This window comes from Haliotis rubra, unplaced genomic scaffold (assembly GCF_003918875.1).
Source record: "Haliotis rubra isolate DU_JTF1 unplaced genomic scaffold, ASM391887v1 Scf13, whole genome shotgun sequence".
NCBI lineage: Eukaryota > Metazoa > Mollusca > Gastropoda > Lepetellida > Haliotidae > Haliotis > Haliotis rubra.
In genome coordinates, this window is record NW_025765225.1 from 3,152,902 (window position 1) to 3,179,390 (window position 26,489).

Sequence of the window (26,489 nt, forward strand, 5' to 3'; positions counted from 1 at the left end):
TGGGATATCATTTGATACGCAAATTACACTTGAAAAAACTCAACCCACTGCACACTGGCAATTTGAACATATATAATCATACTTATTCTAAGCTTTCATTCTAAGATGTTACCACCCACTGGAATTTGACTGTCCCTTTGAACAAGTAGTACAAATGTGTATTAAGTCTTTACAAACCACCACAATATAGCTGGAAAAAGTGTGGTATTAAACAAGAAACCAACAATTTCTACCACTTACATTAAAACTGTTGAAGAACTGACCAATCAGTAACTCGAAAGGCATCATGGATTGCCAATCCAAACACACCACTGCAGTTTGACTTTGATACCAATGTTTACAAATCATAACACACAGAACGAAATATAGTAAGGTGTAGCACTGATAAAAGTTTGACGGGTTTACGTGTGAAAGGAAACGAGTATGTTTCCACAATTAAGATCAACAATACCTTTGCGACATTACATGACCTTAGTTGCCAGGAGTTAAAATGCCAGGATACAAATCTATGAGGTGAGGTGAAATTGGGTTTAACGTTGTGCTTGAGAATATTTTGCTCATATGACGACGTGCATGCGTGTGTATGTGCGGCTGCATGTACTAGCTCAGACTGAAGCTGGTTTTATAGTGCTAGCCCACTGAGATACCATGCCGCAGTGAAGCATGAATACCCCACTCAGACACATTATACTGACTCCGAGCTGACCAGTCCTTGTTGTACCCATTAATGCCGAGCACCAGGCAGGGACCAACAAGTACCATATTTTAACGTCTTTTGGTATGACGTGGTCGGGGATTGAACCTGCGACCTTCCGCTCTCCGGGCGGACGCTCTAACCACTACACCACGGAGGCAGTACAAATCTATGAAAACCAATTGAACAGTAATACATATCTACCTGGGGACCATCCCCTGCATACATGCAGGCAACAACATTGTCAAGCAGCTGTATGTCGAGCTTCTGATTGAAGTCGAGCAACTTGCTTGCCTGTTCAGTCAAGGTGCTCATGACCATCTGGACAGACTTAGTTACATCGACTCTCACTAAATCCTGGCTACCCAATTATGGGGGGAAACGGTGAATTGCCCTGCAAAAGAAAGTAACACATTGCAAGCAAGAGTTGTAGTTGTAAAGTACCTGTAGTAATTCAACCAAAATTTAAAAATGTATTCAACAAGTATAGTCAAACATGAGCATGTTTTGATAATCACATAGACTTGCAAAAATGAATGCAGATGCGGATCCACAGAGATAGCCTGCAAGTGTGACGAGCTGGTGACATCACCATCATTTTGCTTTCACCTTGTGTGGTTGATAAATATACTGCATGTGATAACTATGTGTCTTGTGAATGATGACTGGCTACTACTACAAGATGAGGTGAAGTGTTTACACTCCACCACTGACAGGGTTTGTAACATCCCAAGTAAAGATCTCGTGCGCCTGTAGTTGATAGTGCCAGAGCCATACAAATAGGCAAGCACTGATGAGCTTAAAGCTCAGTGGATATTTTGTTTACTGTTAAAGTATGCAGTATGTGTAGATAGTACTGTATCTGTAACATAATGACTGATGATCACCCAAAAATCAAACGTCCTTTTGATCCGTAATATTTTATCTTATTTCTTTTGCGGCCACAGCAAAGTTCAGAACGTTACCACAACAATCGAGACATATCACCTGGTTTTAGTAACTTCTGACTTGGTAGTGTCTTAACATTAACTGACCCAAAACACTAGCTGAATCTAACAATGAACACGGGTGAAATGGCTTTCTCAGAAACAGCTGACTTATCACCACCTCACGGAATTTGCGGACAAATAGCTACTACCTTTATCAATCGAAACGACTGCTTTGCAAAATTCTGCTGCTATTTTTCTCTACATAATTTATACATTCATGTCAACAAGTAACTCTCCATGGTAAGCAATCATCATACAAAAAGGGCGCGTAATGCACTGCGATCACATGACATACAATCGTGGTTGCCTATGACTTTGAATCCCACTTCCGTTGTTTACATGTTTTAAAATGGCGGCCTCCATGCCGGCGTGTAGACAATTTTCACAGCGTTACTCTTACCTTTCAGCATTCACATTAACCCCAAACTAAAGTCCTTTATCGATATCATTCGTGGTATATACCTTAATAGTTTGGCGAACCCGTACCAGGCTTCTGTACTATGAAAACTCCCAAAGTTGTAAACCGGTTGAAACTGGTAGATGTTCACCATATCCGCTTTTACTCGTGTCTTTCCGTATAGCTTGAACTATTACATTTTATAAAGAATATTGATATGAGGGATGTAATATATATTTTCTTGTACATATATTTTAAGAATGCACATTTCCTTCTGAAACCAAGGCCTTAAAAAATATCATGATACACGTATTATTTCTTCGGGTAATTCCGTCATTCTGAAACAAAGTAAAGTTTATTCTGATTGGCTGTTTCATGATGTCGTCAACAAAATATCAAAACGTTTCTTTTCAGTGTGTAGTTTGTGCCTGGTAATATAACAAGTACGCAGGCACTTTATTCTTGACAAATTTGTATTTCCAAGCACAGATATGATTGTTTACATTTATAAATATATATAACATTCACTTCTGTTCTGGGAAAATTTTGTTCATTTGGCCAATCGGTATCGGTTTAACAAACGCCATCGATGTGTACGAAGTGATTGGAACTTCTTTCAGAAGATGACCCACTTTTTATATAGTTCTGCACGCGGATATGTATTGAGGGGATAAAACCTTAGAGGATGCCAGAAGTATCATAATTCCAACCCTTCCAAACTCTCTTTATGTTTCCATGGTAGCTGAAAAGCTCATTTGGTACTTTTCATTCCCTGCTTACTGTATTCTTACGCAATGAAGGTAGGAAGGGAAGAGCGAATAGTAAGATTACAACCCATAATATTTCATTTATTTCCGCGTTGATGATCAGTGGTCAAAACTGTTTTGTTTGATAACAGTTACCGTATAGTATATAGAATAGTTTATTTGGAGGAAATGATTCAAACATCTCCCTAATTTACATTTCACGCGCTATTGTCTGTTGCAGTTCGAAGGTTTATGCCGTCATTTTGTCATTGATGTTTTAAAATGCTAACGAAGTCGGATGGAAAATTCCACCGACCTTCAATAGCAATGTCAGTGTTTCTCGAAAACAACCCACGAATGATGGTTTCTAGCCGGTTTAATGCAGTTGGAAGCAGTTCATTCATAAGAACATTTTACTATAGGTAAATAGCTCATCAAAGTCATGTTGATCGTATCTGAAAAAACAAGTCCAGTGGTTAGATTAATATCTTAGTACTTGACTTAACTATGACTGCTGATATTGAGCCAATTGAGGTATTCAATTGTGAAGGAATAAACACATTAAGAGACCAAGTTTAGACACCTTTAATGTATATATGTTTCTCAACATTTTGTAATTGGTGTTATACATTTGTCTTTTCAGTGAATACATGATAAAATAGGATAAAAATATATGACAGATTTGTGACTTCCCACAGGTCTATGAAAGCGTCCATATATCTTTAGCATGCAAGTTCAAAGGTGAAGTGTGTATGTGAGCAGTAGCAGGTACACTTGTAGCTTCATGACTATAGTGCATTTTAAGAAAAAAAAGCCTTGTATCTGATAACCGTCACATGGTCTGGTTCTGAAATTTGGTCGCTGTATGGTCAGCTATGTTGCTTTGTTGAAGAATTTAGAATATTGCTATGTATTCCTAAGTAGGCTTGGAGTTGTTTAAAACCTGGATTTTACAACAGTGTGTCATATGAAACCATATTGGTTACCATATAATATGGAGTGTTATTAAAGTATGTACTATAGGTGCATATTTCATGGTTTCATTGGTACTGGATATAATTATGACTAATGTGATAGAAATTGTGTAGGGTCATGCTGATACAGTGTTGCATGTTTGAATTATCTCTATTTCTCCAACAGCAATACTTATGTGTCTGTCCATATTTGCATCTATGATGAAACAGATGAGTTATGTAATAGGAATTTGTCACAAGTAGACAAACGTTTGGAAAACAGCTTGTTTGGTTTATTTTATTGGAAGACTGAATAGTGAACATGATACAAAGCGTATAAGAAAGTATGAACAGTTGAATCCCATCAAGGTATTGCTGGAATATATTAAAAGGGGTGCAAAACCAATCTCTTGTTCACTTTCATGTCTGTTGAAATTTTTACCATCAGATGTTGTCCCTTTCCACGGCTATATGTTCTTCATGTCGCCAGTTACATGGCTTGTAGATGGTCTTCTGAGGGGTGGGCATAAAATCTAATGTTTACCTGCAAATAGTAAGAACAGTTTTATGAAACACTGATAACTCCATATCTTGTTTCAGATGTGGTTTAATGACTGCAAAGTTGAAAACAATGTGTTACAAGTATACATGGAAAGAAGAAGTTGGCAACAGGATTTTGCATAACTGGAAGCTTGTGGATGTGACATAATGCCTAACTGTGGAGACAGTTCACAAGATGAACCAGTGGACAAAGATGTATTGTGAATGTAGTTGACTAACTGCATGTGTAAAGTGACATGGATGAGACAGCAGACTCTCCAACTGGGGATGAACTGACACCAGGCAAGATGGATGTTCTGACTGTTACAGCAACAGTCAATGCTCTCCATCCCCAAACATCTGCCTCTCTTAATACTGCACAGTCTATCTTACCACAGGCATCATATGTGTATCTTGGTAGCACAACTGGCCACCAGACGACATCTGTGGACAACGGCCAGCCTGTAGTGTACCTTAGCAGCAATGCTAACCAGCAAAAGGTCCTCAGTACCATCACACCGGTCCTTGTTTTGTCAAATAACCATGGCAAAGGGTCAATGGAAGCAAATGTTATGCTGGAGAACTCGTCACCAGCATTTCTGCGCCTATCTGGTGACTTGCAGAACATCCAGGCAATGGCTCAGGCTAATCTCATTGCACAGACCCAGGAGCACATTGCTCAGCAGCTTGGAGAGGAAGAGATTGCTCTACAGTCAAAGGTCAAGGATGAAGGGGATGCTTTTACCAGTCTTCAGAGTTCATGTGAAGATGAAGAACAAATATGTCACCATGAGGGAAAATCTAAAGTTTCAGGTAATCAGTGCTAATGTTTGACTTAGTCTGTAGAAATCATGCAGTGATATTGTTTGTAATTGCTGTCTCTGTTTAGGACCCATGAAGATTCGAGTTAGAAGTTGTCTTCAGCAACCCATGCTTGTCGTGAGAGGCGACTAACGGGATCAGGTGGTCAGGCACGCTGACTTGGTTGACACACATCCTTATATCCCAATTGCATAGATTGATGCTGATGATGTTGAACAATGGGTTGTGTGGTCCAGACTCTTATTTTCAGACCACTGCAGTGTAGCTGGAATATTGCTGAGTGCTATGTTAAACAACAAACAAACTTAAACCAAACCAAACCAAACCCTGGTTAGGATGTAAGGATAGGTCCCCTACTAAGCAAGCAATATGGTATAGATCCTTATACTGGTGTCAAGCATGAGCGATAAGGATCGATGCCAAAAAGTTGTATCATAGTAGAATGAAGAAGTCCTATGTAAAATATCTTGCGTTTACTGCTGGGATTGATTTTGCTATATCCAGGATATTACACTGCTGGTGCATGCCACTTTTATTGTCAGGTTACACCTATAGTGCAGGTAACAGTTTCATCCATAAGTACATGGCGTACATTTTTTAATACATTTGCCATATTAGATAAGTCTTTTCCTGTCATGTATTAGTTAGTGGAAGTTATAAACATAAAAATGAAATTGAAAGTCGTTTGCGGCGTTTCTCATGTTCATTAATCCGTTACCCAGACCACTGTACACAATCTTGTGACATTTCATGGAAGGTCAGAGATCATTGTGTTATACATCGCTTGTAATGGTGGCCACCATCAGTTGATTTTGCAGACTGAATTCAAACAGAAAAGAAATTAAATATAAGTCAGAATGAAAATGTCAATTGAAAAAAACATCCATCTGTCAAAACATTTCCCCAGACAAGCAGTCTTGTGAGCAGAACTGTAGATAGTAAAGTTGGCCATGAATATTAGTGTCCCTCTGCTGATAAGGAAGTCTGTTATCAGTGCCTGGATTAGAATTGTTGATGGCCTTGTCATTGAAATACCAGCACAATGCTTTCATATGTAACAAGAGACTGTGTCCATGTAGGATCAGGGTTGCTTTTTAGAGAAAGTGAACAAAAGTTGTTATAGAAATAGCTGGACAGGTGGTATGGGTCAGCTTCATTATAAAGTGGCAGAAGGCTTGATGTACTGTCATGTTTGTCAAAAAGGTGAACATGATGAACCCCAGTAGGTCACATCAGTTAACCTTTTGAATTGACCAATCAGAATACAGCTTATCAAATTGCGAAAAAGTAACATTCTCACTTTAACCTCGAAAACGTGTGTAGTAGAATGATCCAAATGCTATTTTACGCACAATCACTTTCGAGTGATACACATGGAGGACACCATTATTCACAACAGTGAGTAAACAGTCACTGAAAATAGCCTTTTTGTCAATATTCCAGGATGTCATCCTGCAGAAATATAAGCAAATATTAGCCGTGTCATCAGAAACCCATAAGCGTATATACAGCAGGTGAAATATCTCTCTTTTATGTGAATTTTCGTTTTTTGAGAGATTAATGTCAGCGACCAGGGAAGAGAAAATAAAAATAAATAAATTTGTAAGTCCCGTCGAACCCTAAATAGTACGTTGTCTGATTGGTTAAATCTGTTCAGCCATCTCGTGTTTGATTAGACGGTCATAGGTCGCTCAAAGATTAGCTGACATGACCTTCTTCTAGGGTTTGTTACACTCAGTATAGCAGTGTATCGAAAATACTGAGCCTAAGTTTATTCAGACTGCAAGAAATGCATATTGGAAATAATTTGTTAGAGATATCAGTGAAAAACAGATATTTATGATTTGGAAGGATCTCTTGACTCCATATCAGGAAAGAATTTACTGGAAATACATGTTCATTGATACCTGAATTTGCTGAAGGGAAAAGACATAGTTTGTTTTGTCTGTGCATTATCATGATTATAAACAAAAAAATATTTTTCCATAAATACTGAATCCCTTAACAGGTGTATGCATTATACGTGGGTGTGGGCTATATGCTCAAGGAAATGCTGTAGTGCTAGCTAGTGTAATTATTCCCTTTTAGTGTGAGAGTGTATTTAGTTTGTTACAAATAGTGAAGTCAGTTCAAAGTGACAGTTGTCTGATCTGATGTCATTTCAAGCAAATGGTCCTTATGTTGAAGTCTTTGCTTGTGATGAATGTGTGGCAGTGTGGTTGACCAAAACATTGAGATACTAAGGACACCCTTACAACACTTTTGATGGTACCATTGGTTTTCAGTTTGATTAAAACAATTTAAAAATGAAATGAAAATAAACTACATCAACTCATTCTCAAGTGTATTTTCTAATTCATTAAAAATAACTGAAAATACAAAAGGCTGTTTATACAAATGAACTCTGAAATATTGGTGAAAAATCTTCGAGTAGGTCTTAAATTTCAAATGTCATCCTTCTCAGCAGGCCCCACTTGAAAGAAAAACATCTCAAAGTTCACACGCTATTAATACACTATATTAAGCGACTATTGGCATTCATGGCAGAATGTTTATGAATGTCTGTGCTGATTGTGGGGACAGCATAGATCATTGCTGGTACTGTCAACAAGTTTAATTGATTGCTTGGAAAAACCAAAACATGCTTTCATGATCTTTCTGGCAAAATGATTCCCGCAAGCAACATTCCCTCTCTTTGGTACTTTTTAAGTTATTTGTGAGTTCTTTACCTTATGCGTAATATGCAATAGTCCTCTTTATTTGTGATTGTGTGTTTCAGGTGGAAAGGTGTACACATGTGAAACTGAAGGATGTGGAAAGACATTTTCTTCAGCAGGTTTCCGCAAATTTCATCAGACAGCACAAGGTCACTCTGTGAGTAGCAAAGCTCTGCAGTGCCCATATGACCAGTGTGGGCGCAAGTTTGCTCGACCAGCCCACTTCAAGTACCATCAACTTACACACACGTAAGTCTTTTCTGTTGTTTGAATGTGAGGAAAATATATGGTCAAATCCTTGTCTCAAAGATTACCATAACAGAGTCTATTTCAGACCGCGCCCTTCGCCATTGGAGCATAGAAGTACAAAATGACGCACTATTGCTTGTGCACTTAGCTTATTCAAGCTATTTGTCTATGCATTAAGAGTTATGCCACTTAGCAGTAATTTTCTATACCGAATGGCAGCATCTGAATTTGAAGGTAGTTATCGAACCAAAATAACAGGAGCAAAATCATCTTCTGCTGTGAAGGCATTGAAGCGACAGTCGCAAATACTTTCGTTTTTCCACAAAAAGAAAAAAATGACACAGAAGATTCGGGAACCGTTGCAGGGTCGAATGATGGCAATTGTAATTCAGAAATTGCAAAGGACACATCAAATGTCAATGACAGTAGATGTTAAAACTGAGAGCAAGACATCCCAGTCATGTTCTTTCCAATCAAAATGGCAAGTTTTATATCTGTGGGTTTTGTTCAGTGAAAGTAAAAATAAGTCTACTAATTTAAAATTTAAACAGACTGTCCCTGAGATATAAAGTTACAAGATAATAACTTTTATGGTCATCTCATTAAATTAACAGTGTTTGAATTAATAGTTAATACAAATGAACAGCTATAATTTGAATGATAAAATCATTAAAATTACTGAGTGAATGAATTGACTCCCTTGTTTTTTCTGATGACCCACCTACAATGGCAAATGTCCCACTAGTTTCATTACCCATGTGCTCAGGGCCCACTTCATCTGAAAAGTAAACTAGACACTACCATAATAAACTTCAACATCTATGGAGGATTAATGATCATTTTCTCTGTGTGAAATTGTTTTGATAAAAGTGACGTCACCAATTTAAAATATAATGACTTTGGGAATCATGTTTGCAGTTTGTGTCAAAAATATTTGAGACTTCTAGATTAAGCCTGTCACTTGACATCTTAGTGTTACTGATAGACCTTTATTTGCAAAGATTACTTTGTAAGAAATTTTGCTTGACAAGAGCTACATACAAGTGGCTGAAGTAGCATCATGTTTTTGACTCAAGTGGATTTAAGTTATGTTTTTCCAAAATGGAGTGTTCTATAACTTCTATTGAAAAGTAATAATCAGCTTATTTTCCATGCTGACTTTTGTTTTTTCAAGCTGACTATTGTCTAGTATTGCCTTCTATTCCAAATCCACTTCCACCAAGAGTAGGGACACTGGTTCCCCAGTGCTTTTCACAACAGAGACTCCCTGAGTTGCATCCCTTGCCTATGTGTGGTTGGTCTGCTCAGATTATGATGTATGTACCTCTGTGCAAGTAACCTCCACCAAATTAGTCTTATGTCAACAACACTCCCCCCACATGACAGAGAAAAATAGATAGTAGTATTTTTGCTGTTGCAGTGACAACCGCCAATATGAATGTGAGTTGGAAGGCTGTGGCAAAAGGTTCTTTACTGCTCAACGGCTCAAAGTTCATATGCGCACACACACAGGAGAGAAGCCATTTGTCTGCACTGAATGTAACAAATCATTCACCACCGCTGGGAATCTTAAAAACCACGAACGAATACACTCAGGTAAGTTCTCTTATTAATGATAATGAGGAATAATCAATTTCAGGTTGTATCTACATCCTTGATGATTCAGCATATTGTTATATCTCCATTCCATTATGATATACATAGTCTGGAGTATTTGACCAGTACCCCACTAAATCTTCATTCCAGTACAAGGGAAGTCCTTTTGTTACCAGGCTCTGCCAGATGTATTTGAGCTGGTACATAATAATGCTAGTCAATATGGACATGCTCTCTCACCATATTGAAGCCCAGTATGAGTAGATGCTCAATATGGAGACCATTCAGGATGATTTCCCAGTTGGACAGGTTGTTCCAGGTGGATCTGTTTGCGGGAGACAAATCAGATACCAGTGTTCTGCTCACAAATATTGGACCCGAGGGCATTGGTCTCCCGTCGCCTTCATGCTAGATTGGGTGAACAGGGTATTGCGGGCATTGCGGGAAGGTGGCATTTCTTGTGGCAGTAATGTCTGGCAGACAGGTCGGAGACATTCACACAATGTCAGCGGATCCTGAGCTAACTGTCTTTCACAAGGACAGAGTCAGCATTAGACTCATGCCGTCCTGAGATAGACGGCAAGTTCCATGTAACAGCGCCTATTGAGCTCCTTGCTCTATTGCTGCCTCCCTCATCGGGACACTCTTAGATGTTGTTTCATTCACCTGATGAAGGAGTAAGAATATACTTCGAAACGTTGTGACCCTTCACAATAGAGAAGTTGACATCAATAAAATTCTTGCCTTTAGATTCAAAATACTTTATTTTCTATTGCTACTGATATCATGCTAATTTACCACGATATGTCATGCAGGTGAACGTCCATATGCATGTGACTATGAAGGCTGTGTCAGAAAGTTCACAGAATGTTCATCCCTCAAGAAACACAAGTTGGTCCACACAGGTGAATATATTTATTTATTTTTACTCAAATTCACTAGGAAGAAGTCAAGTACTTTTTATTCCGTATGTAGGCCACATGTTATTTGTTCAAATAGATTTCTTGTCAGTATAAATATAATATTTAATATAAACATATATACACACCTTTATAAACATTTAAAATGGAAAAATGTGTGGTTTAAAGAAAATTTATTGGAGTTTGATTGCTCTGATTTTATAAGCATGAAAGATATATTTACATAAATTTATTAAAAGTGTTTCATTATTTGTTAATAACAGGGACTTAAATTTATAGTAGTTTGGTTGTTTCTGATATACATATAGCAAGTATTTTAATCTAAGGGAGTTATATTCAGTACATATAAAAATAAAATGATACTCATCTTCTACACCCAGCTTACACAATGGACAATTACGTTCTGCAACCTCAACATTTAACCATCTTCCCTCATTATACTTTAACCTTAATAGCCCACATCCAAAGAAGAATTAAGGTTGTCCATATTGTTGTCCGGATGCGGACCGGACGTCGGCCGAGCCTAATACTATATCCCCGCTTATCGCTAAATGCATGCGGGGATATAATATTAGGCTCCGTTCATCATCTTGTCTGATCATTGGAATATCTTAAGAACCGTTCACTAGATTCTTTTCATATTTGGTACCTAGGTTCATCACAGTATAAGAAAGGTCCAACTCAGGTTTGGTGACCTTGACCTTCATTTCAAGGTCACAAGGGGACTTTAACATTTTACCTGTATGTTAAGCTATATCAAGAACCGTTCACTGGATTTTCTTCATATTCAATACCAAGCTTTATCTAGGGAAGGTGCAGGGCCCAGTCGATTTTGGTGACCTTCACTTAATTTTCAAGGTCATGGCGACACTTTGAAGATTTCAGTATGTAAACCTGCATGTTAAGCTATCTCAAGAACCGTTCACTGGATTTTCTTCATATTTAACACCAAGTTTTATCTAGGGAAGGCGCAGGGCCCAGTCAATTTTGGTGACCTTCACTTATTTTCAAGGTCACAGAGACACTTTGAAGATTTCAGCATGTTAAATTGCTTGTTAAGATAGTCAGCAAGATATCGCAAAAAATATTCAGTGGCTTTTCTTCCTATTTGACACCAAGCTTCATCTAGGGAAGGCCCAGGGCCCAGTCAATTTTGGTGACCTTCACATACTTTTTTGGGTCACGATGACACTTTGAAGATTTCAGCATGTTAACCTAAATTGTCAGCAAGATATTTTAAGAACGGTTCACTGGTTTAAATTGTTCTCATCGTTTATTTTTGGAGGTTGCTTATACCATGGTGAGGCAAGTAATAAGGAGAACCAAATGTGGTGGCATGTCCGGGTTTTGCTCCCCACAAGCAGGGCTGTGCTGTCCTCAATTGTGTCAACATTTTGACAGTTCTTCAAAATACATAAATATGCACATTTGCATCAAAATATAGATTGAAGAGTAAGGATTATGAGTTTTTTAACAATGAAATGATATTTTTTCCAACTTACGTATAATATTGCATGAACAAGCAACTGACTGAAAACATTCAATGGCAGATTTCTGTCGGTACTTCTTTGGTTTCCCTGCAAAATACCCTCCCTGAATGTCAGTTCAGGGTTTTGTCCAACCCCTTTTTAGGTGAGGCGGGTAGTCTAGTGGTTAAATTTGTTGTCATGCCAAACACCCAGGTTCGAGTCCCCACATCTGGTGTCCCTTGCTGTGATATTGCTGGAATATTGCTAAAAAGGCATAGAACCCAACTCAGTCACTCACTCACACCAGAAATGGGTTTTACACATTGTACTCATGTGGGGAATCAAACTCGGGTCCTTGGCGTGACAAGTGAATGCTTTAACCACTAGGCTACCCCTCCACCCCAAATAAGTAACTAAATATGCTCTTGACACAAAATAGGTTACTGGGTGTTCATGGCTGTTCCTCTCTTTGCACTCCTCCCTCGTAACAAGTAGTGAACTGTGTAAATATTTTGATGATAGTTTGTTAAACAACTTTTTTATTTTTAGGACATAAATTCTGCAAAAATCTCACAGAGCTGGTCTGATGTTTTGATTATGATCAGCGTTGCATTGAGTATTATATGTTTATTAGTTTTGAGATTGCAATTCATTGGTCCGCTTTTGAGCCAAACAGACTGTATGTCTGAACTGGATGAGTATTATGCACACTTTCAACATCTTGATATGTTTACAGGTGAAAAACCATTTTCTTGCAACATCTGCTTCAAGACATTTTCCCAGAGTGGTAGTCGGAAGGTGCACATGAAGAGGCATGAAATGGCGGCAGCTGCTACAGCAGCTGTGACGATGAGGAGGGAGAGGAATGATATGGCTGTCACTGTTGTCCCATCATCTGCATCAGCCATTGCAGTTAAGAGAGAGATAAATGAGGAGGGCATGAAGGAAAGTACAGACAACCAAAAGCTGATCGTCATTCATGAGTTGGCACAGCACTATGAAGGTATATGTAGTTTGATAGAAAGTAATTTGTATGGGAGTAGAACTTCCAACATTATCTCTATGAACAAAGATGTCAGACACAACATTATTTGGTCAGAGGTTAAGACATTTTCACTAAAAATGCAGACTGTTATAGCACTAAGTATCATGATGCAGCAATCATGACACATTACAATGAAAGCTACCTCATTTGATGAGGTTTAATTCATTGTATTGTCTTGTAAACGGTTTTCTTATTTCTTCCTTGCCAGCAGATACACATGAACCTGTTGTGTTGACACAAGGCCTGACGGACCATGTTGTGACAGTAACCACACAACCAGCAGAAGGTGATGCCGAGAAGATACATCTACCTGATAACATTCTGGAGGCACAAGGTGAGCTGTGTTCATTCACAGTATATCATTCAAATGGTTGGTGTTTTAAAATATATTTAAGGCAAACGAGTGAGTTTAGTTTTACGCCACACTCAGCAATATTCCAGCTATATGGCAGCGGTCTGTAAATAATCGAGTTTGGAGAAAACAATCCAGTGATCAACAGCATGAGCATTGATCTACGAAATTGGGATGCGATGACATGTGTCAACCAAGTCAGCGAGGCTGACCACCGATCCCGTTAGTCGACTCTTACGAGAAGCATGGGTTGCTCAAGTATCTTCAGAGTCCAGTCTTCAATAAGGACATACTCTTGAATTCTGTTGGATGATACTTTTCTGTGATATGACTTACAATCCCTAAATTAAGTTATTTCTACACTTAGCAATTACAATCTCACACCCCTCAGCTCAAGTGAAACACATGCTCATGGACTCAATATCTATGATCAGATAATCAGACTTGAAGAGTAGGCTTTAATTGTTACTTAAATATTGGCATTTTTCCCCCTAAAAAAAACATTCATCATGTTTTTGCAAGTTTTTAATTTGTTGTAAAAGGCTTATATAGAGAGAATCTCACCAAAGTATCTACTGATATCAAATATAATAACACAAGTTGATAAAGTTACAAACAAATGAGGCTTGCCGAGGATATTTGTAACTCTATCAACAAGTGTTGATATAATTGATATCAGTAGACACGAGGGTGGGATTCTATTTATCATAAAAAAATCACTCTTCGTTAGTTTTCAATGAAAATGTACATCTCTGAACACTGTACTACCATTAGACTTGCAGTGCAGCTATGTCATAGCATTGTGATGTCATCAAGTTCATGACGTCATAGCATTGTCAGGGCATTGACAAAATCTGCTGTCAAAACGATATCTCCTAGGAGATATCGTCTGATCTCACACAAACAATATCTCCCGTGGAACCCAGTTTTGGATGATAAAAGTGTGCCTAGCCCAGCACAATACACACTATCCCTTTTAGACCTTTAGAGATCCAGGTTAGAATTGGTCTTAGCGACCTATGCCTGTTGTAAGAGGTGACTAACAGGATCGGGTTGTCAGGCTCGCTGACTTTGTGGATGCATGTCATCGTTTCCCAATTGTATGGATCAAAGCTTATGATGTCTATCACTGGATTGTCTGGTTGGATATTTACTTACAGCCATTAAACTGAATATTGCTGAGTGTGGCATTGAACAACAAACAAACAAACCTGCCACAAAGTGGGATGAGACAGATGTTTTCAAAACAAACAAGTGGACATTGATCATGTGCTTATATGTCATCAAATGTATTCTGTTTCCAGGTTTACATGGTGACCCAATCCACACTGAAGCTCTCCAGACTGGGGACAAAGGCATGAATGTAGTGGTCCTCTCACAACCACAGGAGATTGTCAGTCTGACATCACCATACCACCAACCACACATTCCTGGGCGAGAGGAGATCATATACGAAACAGACCTCCTACATACAGACCTCGACCATGAAGAAATTGCTCATTCTGAATTCAGTCTTCAGTCCTTGACCCAGGGGTCTCAGGGCTCAGGAGACATGGGGGGATGGCATCATGGCTGCTGACCAAGGTCTAACGGAACATGGTGATATTTCTAGTTCCTCCCAAACCGGGAGGGAGATGGCCTTGGATCCTATGATGGAGTCAGATGATGACACTGACCATGTGGAGGATTTAGTGACAAATAAACAGCAGCAGGAGAAGGTCTGACACTGGGAAACATAGTGATGTTGTTTAATGTGTGATAACCCAAGTTTGAATGGCAATTCAAGTATTACTTTAAATTTTAATGCTCAGTATGTGTGACCACCTTGCCAGTTGCAGATATTACAAGTTTTGATTTGTTCACTAAGCATCTACTGGTAATATTTGAAACTTTGTTTCATCCAAGTGATGTCCAACTCTTGTACTTCATAATGCCATTGTGCTCCACATATCAGTAGCAAACAACCATGACACTGGCTCCGGGGATATTTGCCATTTTTGTGCCACAAAAGCACATAGTCATGATATAGTGTAAAAGCCAGTGCATATAGATTACTGAGAATCAATTTGTATCTGAATATGCCTTGCTTTTACTCTCATTTCTTTTTATATATAGGTTTTGGGGCCATGGGGTAGCCTAGTGGTTAAAGCGTTTGCTCACACCGAAGACCTGGGTTCAATTCCCCACATCGGTACAATGTGTGAAGCCCACTTCTGGTGTCCCCTGCCATGATGTTGCTGGAAAATTGCTAAAAGCGGCATAAAACCATACTCACTCACTTACTTTTATAGGTTTCAATTTATATAGTTTCCACTAGTTTGAAAAGTGGAATCATGACAAGTCATATTGTACTTCAGTAAAGTGTTGTCCCAATTCCTGTTTTGGGTCAAGTTTAACTTATTTATGTTTTTTTTAAACCAGTACGAAGATAAAAAAATTGGCAACATTTGCTTAGTTCAGCACACATACTCAAGTGAATATAGTAAGAATTAAATCATTGTTTTAAAGTATGATAGAGGTGGAAATGAGTATAACTATGTATTGTGATTAGGTAGCAATTTGTTGGCTGTGATGGAATCCGATGTGATATGTTCGTTTATGATTGTTCATTGTTGATCTCAGTAAGGAGGGGAATAGTATTACCATATCAGGATTCTTCCAAATTGGTTTTAATTATGCTTCAAACAAAATTAAATAGCAAAGATTTGTTTCATTATAACACACACACTGAAAACTGTACAGGTCAACCCTTTTCTGAAGGAAAGCTTAACTGAAAAACTGTTGGTTCTCAGACATGAAAAAGATATTGTTAATGCTGTATGTGAAAATGTTGCATCTTACTGACATGTGCAAAATAGAATGAAATCTGAAGAATCCACAGTGTGTTCTAGTGGTAAATTGGATGTGTGTTAAGTGTATATATCTGAATGCTAATATAATTTTTGTTTGAGCCTAACATGGACACACATTTTCAGTTGTTCAACGTTTGTAAGATATGATTGTGATACCTTGATACCGACACTGAATGTTGTCCTTCTGGTGCTAGGAGTTCTGGTGTACAGTGTTGAAATCTGTGGCATTTGCCCAGTCTCATATTGAATGTAGTATTGATTATAAACCAACTGAAAATCCAAGGCTTAAATTGTGTGCCATGCATTTTTAATGAACATTTTACACAATTATATTATCATTAGCAACCTTGCCAGGCTAGTAATAGATTATGTTATGTCTAAAGGTTAAAAGATTACTTAAATGTGTCCTTGAGAGAGTGATGACATTAATAATTTGTCAAGGGAGTCTTTTGGGTTTGATTTTCTACATTAATATGAAAATTGCTTCCAATGGTGTGATTTAAGTTGACACTGCTGTCATGGTAGCATTTTAAATATTTGTTCTTTTCTTCAAGCTCTTCATTCAACTTCTATATTTATGGAATATTGCTGAAAATGACATACATAATCCACTCTCACTTTCTAAATCATTTTGCCAAAATACAGGGCAGCATAGCTCTTTCTTTTGTACTTTGTGTTTTGTATTTCGACAGTGCTGTTGGATGTTGTTGAAGCTGTAGTCACCATGGCCTCAAACCTAGTCTCCATTTCTTTCAGTGCACAGGTCTAAATGTAGGCATAACCCAGCCTTCTTGGCCCACAACGAATGAATCCAAAACCTTGTTTTCAATTATTTATCTGTATCTGCAAAATGTATGGTTGTGGAAAGCAGCATATTCATTTTGTCCACCAAGGCCAAGATGGGCAGTTTCAATCTACCACATTGTGTTCTACTTTATGTATTTATTTCATATCAATTTTTGTTATTGTCCCTGTTTCATAAGTTGTGTTGTATACATACTAGATATGTATTTTCAAGGTAAATATCCATGTTGATTTTTCTCTGTAATCTAATACTAGTATATATTGTAGTTATTTCCCCGGCCCAGCCACATGTTCAGATTCTATTTTCTGTAATGTGCTGACATCTACAAAGTGAAGTAGTCTCAAGAATTATCTGCTTAATTTAATTGTTAAAATGTGGAGTAATTTTTGTGGAATCAAGATCCGTGGCATACTTCATGTTTATGGGAGATATTACAATGGCATGGCCATAAGATTATATTAAGAATTCCCATTTGGGGTGAACATGAACTTTTCAAGCATTTGAAATATAAGTAACCGTAACTAAAGCAAAGGATACCCAAAGGCAAAGGTAGGGAAGCTACTAAATAGAAACCACAATAACAAAGAGGAGGCATTTCTAGATCATGCTGATGCCATTACATCATCCCAAGCGTGACCATTCAGATTTCTGCCATGAATTAGTCAACAGTTGAAGGGTTTTTAACGGGATATGTTTGCACCTCTATAGAATTATGTTCATGCTGTCCTATATATTTTTTTTATTTCTACATATTTTGTACAGTTTATTTTGTAATGTGATTAAATTACATTCGAAATCTAAGTAAAATTTGTCTTTTTGTTCTGTGTATCATACTGTGTTATCAACAGCTAGTCACAACAAAGCCAAAATGTGTGAGGCTTCAATCCAATGGAGTAAGTGGGTGAATATTCAGCATGTGGAGTCTGTAAGTAAACCAGACTGAGCAAGCAGTAAAGAGAGACAGGATTAATACTCTTGATGCAAACAGTACACATGACGCTTTATCAGACAGGTCACCTAACCAAGTGGAGGGTACACCTTGGAAAGGTATTCATAGCAACACCTGTTCTAAGAGACAGTGGTGCTAGATTGAAGCAGTTGCATTTTAGGATTATCAGGGTGCCATTCCACTAAGCCGATCTTAGCTAAGATCGAGACTAAAATGCGAGGCACAAGTTATCTCCCTTTATGTAATCTAGATATGCTTGACTTAGATATCCCATTAAGATCACCAAATTCAACAAAAAAATTCACCCTTCCCAAGAAATCTTAGGGTAGTGAGCACTTTGGTTTCAGGGGCAAGTGCGTGTGAACGCTGGGTACCTTGCATAGTATGTGGCTGTCGATCAGCATAGACAAGGTGTGACAAGCCATTCTGTACCTTGCCACATGCACAATCATCTGAAAATGTATCTAGAATCTGTGAGTGGTCTCGAAAAACACGCTCACAGTGTAATGCTCGCTCTTCTTCTTCGCATAGAGTAATGAAAGACGCCATTTTGGCTTCTCTATGATTGTTTTTAGCGATCCTAGGACAACAGGCAGTAATGCAGGTATTAAGGACCTTTACCACTTTGGTGAAACCCAGTATTGTGCACACAAAACTATAAATGAAACCAGGGTGACTTAAACCTATGATAAAAGGTTTGTCTCACAACCTGAACCATAGATGACAGGGTCCCTAATGCCTTTTTTTAGATTCTCCTGTTTTGTGTATGCATGACTTGCTGAAGCAGGCCAGGCTACTTTCCACAGGATATTTGCTTTCACAGAAAGTCCCAGTGACAAGTCTGACTAGTTTTATTCATGTCAGCGTGAACACAAGGTTGTTTCCACCCAGGACTTAGTTTTATGATTCTGTAAACAGCCATAACACACTATGTCAAGTGGCAAGCTTCCACCATGAACATTGTGCTTTGTGTTATAAAGAACCTTTCAATCTGGATCTTACAGCTGCTGAAAAAAAGTTCAATTCAACAACTTCCTACAAAAGTAGTTTTATTTCATATGGAACAGAATCGCTAGATCTATTTCCCCTAAAATACAAGTAAAATACATATTGGCCATCAAATTGGCTGTCTTCTGCATTGTACAGACATGTATAAGAGTAGATATCACAGATACAGGAAGTACAAAACAGGATTAAAAGCACTTGACACTACAACAGGAATAAAAGCACTTGACGCAGACAAACAGGAGGTAAAATTGATAACGAACAGCGTCAACTTTTCAAACAAAATCAGATCTTTTGTATTTACATGTGGTCAGCCATGTCATAATTAAACTGAAATATGTCACACTGAACTGCTCCATACCTCTAGTTACTGGTACCTAAACAATACAATTTTAATGCTATAAAGTTACAAATACTCAAACTTTAGATCTCGTGCAGTACTCCCAATGTTCTCTGTGCTGAGTAGGGATTAAAAAGGGAATTACAGTTTCTACAACACAAATGAATAAAATGAGGAATGTGCCAGCAATTCTAACCTGCAAACCTATGGCTATGGAGCAAACATTGTATTAACAGTGAGGTAGATAGATATTGTCATCTGCATATACTGACCACTAAACAATTGCGGCAACGCAAGGCCTGATCAGTGTCTCAAGTCGCCCATTACAATGGCACCTATTAATAAGGGCCAAATGTTTTATTCCACAGGAAGAACAGAATTCCAGAGGCAATTATGGCGCTAACATCATAAGTGTTTGCAAGGAAAGAGTTCTCTGATGAGAAAGGTGTAACAGGAAATATGACAACACTGTTATTGAAGGCACTGTTATATAATGGTACTTTACTTATGCAGGGAACTATTTCCTAAAGATAAATGAAGGTCAAGTTATGTGATAACATATACTTTATACTATTTACAGTGAATGTGTTAACTAAATACTGTCGAGTGTATAACAATATGGACGGACTGTGAAACACATAATGACATCAATTCATAACAAATATAATAATAAATAGTCTATATTAATAAATATACTTTCTGAAGAATATGCTGTGAATATTGAAATAAACAAAACAATCAAATGATAGGTAAGAAAGTAGTCAGAATTTAATCATTCTAAAAATTTCGGAATGTGCCAGGAATTTCTATAGACAGGTACAGCAAAATTGCCTTCATTCACAAAATGCAATATTCACTGAAGTTGTTATTTCTAACATATTTTCCCTTTGACTTTGCAGTAGTAAAACAGTGAATATGTCATTCAATCATCATCCATCTCTGTAGACTTGAGGGCAGTGTCTTCAAAACTGTCGTCATCGTAGTTGTCACCATCCACAACCTGACTGTTATACACGGAACTGTGACTGTGAGTCGCCGAACTACGGCTGTGTAGGAAATCTTCATCTAGTCCAACACTTTTCAAAGTGTTGGAGAATTTCTTCTCTGCTACTTTTCTGGCATTTACCTACAATAAAGTCTACAGTTTAGTGTGTGCACAAGCTTTGCATTGAGTAAATAGAGATTATGGATACAATCTGTGATATATAATACATATATACCACTGTATACCGTGAAATTTTCAAGATACTAAAATTTCAAGGTTTGAGACCCCCAGAGCTTTCGAGGTGATTTAAATTTCGAGAGTTTGGGGACCTAAAATATATAAATATTTTAGACAATTTTAATTTCGAGGTTAGAAGAAAGTGGCCAGAAACATCACTGAGCTATCGGCAAAACTCCTAGTAGCCAGTGATAACTGCCGTCTGACTGTTATAACTACCGATATACCAGTCCATGGCAGCAATAATAGTAATGAAAACAAACGTTTGATCCTTTGTTGTAATAAATTACCCATGAAACACTCTGTCGGCAGAGTTCAAACATAACGCCATATTTTCTCAGACGATATTGTTTTCTTAACAACTAACTATAAGCATGTATGCATGGGTCTCTGCTGAAACTATGTTGTTGTTAGAAAGTTGAGAAGTTGAACTCTTCACATGTAAGACACTGATTGAATTACCTAATTTTTGTAATGCATGTTATTCTGGACCAACAATTACAAATAAATAGTCTCGACACCGCATTTCTGTTGTTTGTTTATTCAGGCCCTTCAGGGTCACGGAACGTTAAGATTAGTTGTAGACAGGCATTACAGAGTTAATGCACATGTCAGGAAGTCATTGGTTGCCAGTAGTTGAAATGCTTATCGATAGGAAATCTAACCCAAAGGTTTGAAGTTCGGAAAAATTCACGGATACAATATTTTCGAAGCTGCGTTTCTAACCTTGAAAACCTCGAAAATTTCCCGGTATACGGTAGATGGTAAGGTTGCAATGTGATACACACTTTTGTGGGTAGTGTTTTGTATTCATAGAAAACAATTAAGCAGGTAACAAGGAAAACTTCAGTAAATTTATGGTTATGAAAATCTCCAGTACCAAGGTTAAAATCTGTGATACATATTTGGAGTCATCCTGTACTGAACCAGAACAAATTCAATCCAAATGCATAATGATCCCTGTGGTGTGATCATTAAATCAAATCCAAATTTGATACACCTACAAATACCAAGGTACTGATGTGCCTATCTTATTAGGGATTTCATGGAATATAAACTTTCTACATAAAGCTATACACATATTATACCTGTGATTGTCGTTCAAACAACATTGGTCTTTGTTGTACTTTCTCCTGCATTTTCTGCAGCTCTCTTTCATATTCTTCTTGACGAGATCTCTCCCCCTCTCTGAAATATCATTGTCCTGGAGTTAAGCATAATTCACCAATCTCCAATGACAGACATAAAGGAACATTCACAATTCATGTCTAGGGGGGGTGGGTGATGGTGATTTGTATTGAGAAGCATGCACAATGTGAATGACTCCCCCACTATAAAATATGTACAAAGTAAAAGACCACCCTGCATGTCATGTACAAAATCAATGACCCCCCACCCCTAATCTTTAAGCATAATTTTTTCATATTGTTATTTACAAAATTACTGACCCCTCCAGTACATGTGTACAAAATTGATGACCCCCTATCTCCCAAGAACAAAATAGGTGACAACTCCTCCCCACAAAGCATGAAGTTTGGTACAGATGTCTCCAAAGTCTTGAAGACAGGCATCCCTCTACATCTTTTACATGCAAGCATTACTTTTAGTTTACCTACAGTGCCAGCAGTTTCAAGAAGTTACAAAGTTTGTATTTCTAGTTTGTCATATGCTATTGTGTAATAGCCGAGGAATTAAGATTTAACATCAGATCAGAATTGTTTGTAGCCAAATACTGACAAATCCTAGCAGGTCGTGCTCCAAGATAAGCAGGGTATCACTGTAACAGCTAATTAAAGCCCAATGACAGAATGAGCCTGCTGATGACCCTATGGCAAATCTGATACACTGACATGATAAACAAAAAAGAGGGTCTCCGCTTGATTCGAAGTATTTCAGAACAGAAATCAATGAAAGTCTAAAATAACAAACTAAGATTAAGAATATTCTTGGTATTAAACAATAACACCCATACACAGAACTGAAATATTATTTAGTTTTGAATATTTTTCAGATGAACTCTTTTGACATCATTGTGCCTTACTTGTGTTTCCTCAACCTTTCAACGACTGTTTCACGTCGGCTTCCTGCACCATCTACAGATGATCTCTCAGAGATTGTCTTCCTCAGTCTCATTTCTCGTATTCTTCTTCTTCTCTCTTCTTCCAGTTCTTCTTGTTCTCGCTGTGTCAGCTTCTGGCGATGATTTCTGTAAACAGGTTCTCAGATAAGCATAGTCCCACTCTGACAAAGACCTATTCAATCGCTGTCTTACCTCAAATGCAAAATTACTTTGTTGGAGTATTACAGTCCCAGTCAGTGTGCAATACAGTAAAATACCTTTATAACGAACTCCAAGGGACCACTGAAATTAGTTTGTTATATTCGTAGTTCGCTGTTCACTTTTTTATATGATAATATAAGGTTTATTCAGGACTTTTAAAACAGTTCGCTATAGCCGTCAGTTCGTTACATCCGTGTGCGGTATAAAAGTATTCTACTGTATATGAAAAAAAAGACATATTTTAACCAAAAACAGAGTTCAATTAATTGATAACAATGACCAAGGACATAACACTGACACATACATGAACCCCGAATTTCAGCTCTTTATTATATACCCATGTACACTTAGGATAGTAGTACAGGGGTGCAATATGGATGATGTGGTCAAATTCCGTACTGCACCCCAGATTCCATATTGAACCCCTGCCGGTTCAACTTATTAAGTAACAGATTAATGCAAGATGAAAGGGTATATAATAAATATAGAATGTCATACTAGTGCATTTGGACGTTTTGTATTGAACAAGAAGATGTCACAGGAGCAGAGAAACAACGAGTTCGAAGACGTTCTATATATTTATTAAATGTACTGACCTAGTCACACTTTCTCTTAGTTGACTGCTGTAGGTAGTCTTTGCAGGAATGGAATCCATAGATGTTGAGAGAATCCCTGAGGAAATGAAATGCGATTTTTCAGTTCAGAAATACATATCACATTACAGATCATGTTTGATGTACTGTTACAACTGCTGAACATGTGATGGAGTAGCAACAACAAAACATTTGCTGCCTAAATTCTGTTTCTTTTTCAATAGAACTTTTTTGTTGGCACAAACATGGCCTAACATTTTGTTAGCTACATAAACTAATGAATGAAAGCAGTAGATAAAAAACTGACATCCTTAGCACTAGTGGTGTTCCGATGATAAAAAATAATGGAAATCAATCGAAAGGATTAAAAATGATTATCAATTGTATAAAACATATTTTCAATTAATCATAATTTTGTTTGTTTTAGTATAACAAACTTGAATGAAGTAAACTAACCATTAAATTTGACGCATATTCACGAACAAACATGCACTCAAAAGCATAAAGCTATGTGCATTGTAAAATTTTAACCACTTTCTTGCATGTGTGCATTTCATTGCATGACAGTATTAGTTATAAAAAACATTAATTAGAAAAAACCTGGGGAAAAACCCTTAAAATTGGTGATAACATTAAAAATGTATATATTTCGATTATAAGCGATAATCGTCCTCCGAATAATTGATAGTGGATTTGGTTTCCGATTCCCAACACCACTTAACACTGTGGTAAACAATCTAAAACACCATTTAATCATAATCTCATCTGATACATGATAAATTGGAAATGGTTTCCAAAGACCACATGAATGGAGACATGAAAGTGTACGACCACTGAGGGGTACTGCTGTATTGTACTCTGTGCACATTTAAATATATCGACATCACATATACTTATATAAGTTTGTTTGGTGTTTCATGAATCCAGCTCACATCAAACTGAACCCAGTTGTCAGCATCTATGCTATGGCAAATCTGATCAAGAAGCATTTTTGTTCGTTGTTGAGAGGAATCAGTTGAAATAAATTACCACAATTACCATTTTTAGAAGCATAGTATTTTAAAGTTGCTGACAGTTCTGACCTAAAATTTAAAGAAATGATCAAATTCACATGCTCTTTTTGTGCTGCCCACATTATCACTGATCAAATACAATACCTGTTGATCTTGGTGTCATGCGTCCAGATCTGTATGGCCACCTGTTTTCCCTCCGTAACTGTTCATCCCGCTCAATTTCCCTTAAAATCCTCTCTCTCCTTGATGGAATTCTCTCAGTTTCCAAATCAAAAGGTTCCATAATAGTTGCATCTCTCTGTCGCTTCCGCCTGGCAAGCTCCCTCTGGAACTGGTTAAATAATGCATCATAATCTGGTACATGACGGTTGATTTTAGGTTTAAAATGTCGCTTCTTAGATTTCAAGGCCTTCGCTTTCAGTTTCTCCTCCTTCATCATTTGCCTAGCTGCCATGTTTGGAGGTAGAGATGATTCACGTAATAATTCCTCTGACCTCATCTGAATGCGAATTTTCCTGTATTCTTCCTCTTCCGTTAACTTTTCATTAACTGAGTCATCATAGAGATACTCTGGCACTGGTTTCGCCTTGAAAACTGGCTTCTGCTTTACTGGTTTGACCACTGGTGCTGGCGCGGGTTTCGACCTTTTTTTTTCTTCCTCTCGAGTCATGAAGTTAAATGGTTTCTCTTGAGATTTTAGCATTTCTGTGCAGTACTGTCTCACGTATCTGCGTCGTGCTTCATTCTTCTCCTGTATCTCATCATACAGTGGCAGGTAGATGTGGGCCGGAGCAGGAGATGCTTTAAATTTTTTCTGACATTCCACCTCATCCTGTTTCTCTCTTTCTAATCTCTTAATTTCTAACTCAATTTGTGCGGAAGTTTTCTTTTTTTTCTTTCATTTCATCTCTTAATGTCATTTTAAAAGGCTGTGGTATGGTAAGCCTATGTCTCCAGTTATCTTCAGGCTTGTTACTTTTCTTTTGTTTCACAAGAGATGCAGATGAATGTCTTCTTTCCCTTTTCACATAATCATCAATAGAAAAATTGTCCCACATGTCTTCAATCCTACTAAGAGCAGTGGATAATTCTTCAGATGATTTATTCTGTGATCTCTCAAGAAGTTCTTCATTACCACTTTCGTCTGCTGATTGTCGTAGATCTTCTTGCCAGTCATCTCCATCCAAACTTTTTGAGTAATGTCTCCCAGCGGCTGGGGCTGAACTTGGCCGTTCTTTAAAAACTCGTGATCTGACCGGGAGGGTTTGAGACATGACTGCTTGTGATCTTTCTCCCTGTCTTAAGGCGTGTTTGACCAATGGGGATATGGGTGGTTTCCTAGTCATATCTCTTACTTGATCTGTGTGGTGTGTGTGGAGAAATCCAGTGATGGCCAGAGAATCTTCTGAGTCTGAGACATGTCCATTCACGGTTGGCCTGACTTCATTCCGGTGAAAGATGTCATCAACTGCATCTTGTGTTGTCAAGCCTTGTTCCATCAGTAGTTTCTGTCGGTACATATCTTCACATCTCTGAAGGGTTTTCTTCTGTTCTTCCTTTAAGGTCAAGAGTCTGTCATAAAATTCGTCGTCAGACAGTAAATGCAAGTGCGAAGCAACATCGTCCAAAGGGACGTTTGAGAGTATGCGCCCGACATTGCCGCCGTTGCTATTTTGGAGCTCAAAATCGTTAATTTCGGCAATGTCAACATTTTCTTGATACCTGTAACAACCCTCTGGTCGTTTATCATAAGTAGACGAGAGTCCTGAATCTGGATTAACGGGTGGTTTGATGCAAGAATTGGTTAAAACCGACAGCCCATGACTTGTTGCCATTGTTGCCATGTTAAACTGAACTATGCAAACGAGTTGTGTCGATCCGCAGCAAATTTGAATATTTTAAATAGAAATATTTAGCGGATTTTAATATTTTATTCATTG

General features: G+C 37.8%; 3 protein-coding genes across 10 annotated transcripts in view; 1 reads left to right on the forward strand and 2 right to left on the reverse strand.

Moving 5' to 3' along the window:
* LOC124267149 (exportin-1-like) overlaps positions 1-2,231 on the reverse strand; it is a 28,853-nt gene extending 26,622 nt beyond the window's left edge. Inside the window, exons 1-2 of one of the 3 annotated variants that reach the window (XM_046702039.1) lie at positions 2,146-2,231; positions 899-1,088 (exon numbers count right to left, since the gene is read on the reverse strand). In XM_046702039.1, coding sequence (XP_046557995.1) covers positions 899-1,015 — 117 coding nt within the window. In that variant the 5' untranslated portion in view covers positions 1,016-1,088; positions 2,146-2,231. Of the gene's footprint in view, positions 1-898; positions 1,089-2,083 lie in introns of all 3 variants that reach the window. The other 2 variants (XM_046702040.1, XM_046702038.1) reach the window with 2 other exon arrangements.
* A 445-nt stretch (positions 2,232-2,676) lies between these two features.
* LOC124267153 (zinc finger protein 410-like) lies at positions 2,677-17,568 on the forward strand. 6 transcript variants are annotated; one of them, XM_046702046.1, is made up of 8 exons: positions 2,677-2,901; positions 4,380-5,132; positions 7,921-8,107; positions 9,528-9,703; positions 10,519-10,608; positions 12,829-13,095; positions 13,346-13,471; positions 14,794-17,568. In XM_046702046.1, exons 2-8 carry the CDS (start codon positions 4,577-4,579, stop codon positions 15,066-15,068), a joined length of 1,677 nt encoding a protein of 558 aa, XP_046558002.1. In that variant the 5' UTR covers positions 2,677-2,901; positions 4,380-4,576; the 3' UTR covers positions 15,069-17,568. The 6 variants fall into 6 exon arrangements, with proteins under 6 accessions (XP_046558002.1, XP_046558003.1, XP_046558004.1 ...); XM_046702047.1 differs by having other exon boundaries at positions 2,677-2,880; XM_046702048.1 differs by having other exon boundaries at positions 2,677-2,838.
* Positions 17,569-19,131: 1,563 nt separating this feature from the next.
* Positions 19,132-26,399, reverse strand: LOC124267154 (protein FAM161A-like). Its single transcript, XM_046702051.1, is given in 6 exon segments — positions 19,132-20,566; positions 21,751-21,850; positions 22,704-22,868; positions 23,540-23,615; positions 24,694-25,441; positions 25,443-26,399. Coding segments are annotated over 6 exon segments (2,244 nt in total). The 5' UTR covers positions 26,394-26,399; the 3' UTR covers positions 19,132-20,362.
* Positions 26,400-26,489: the final 90 nt, after the last annotated feature.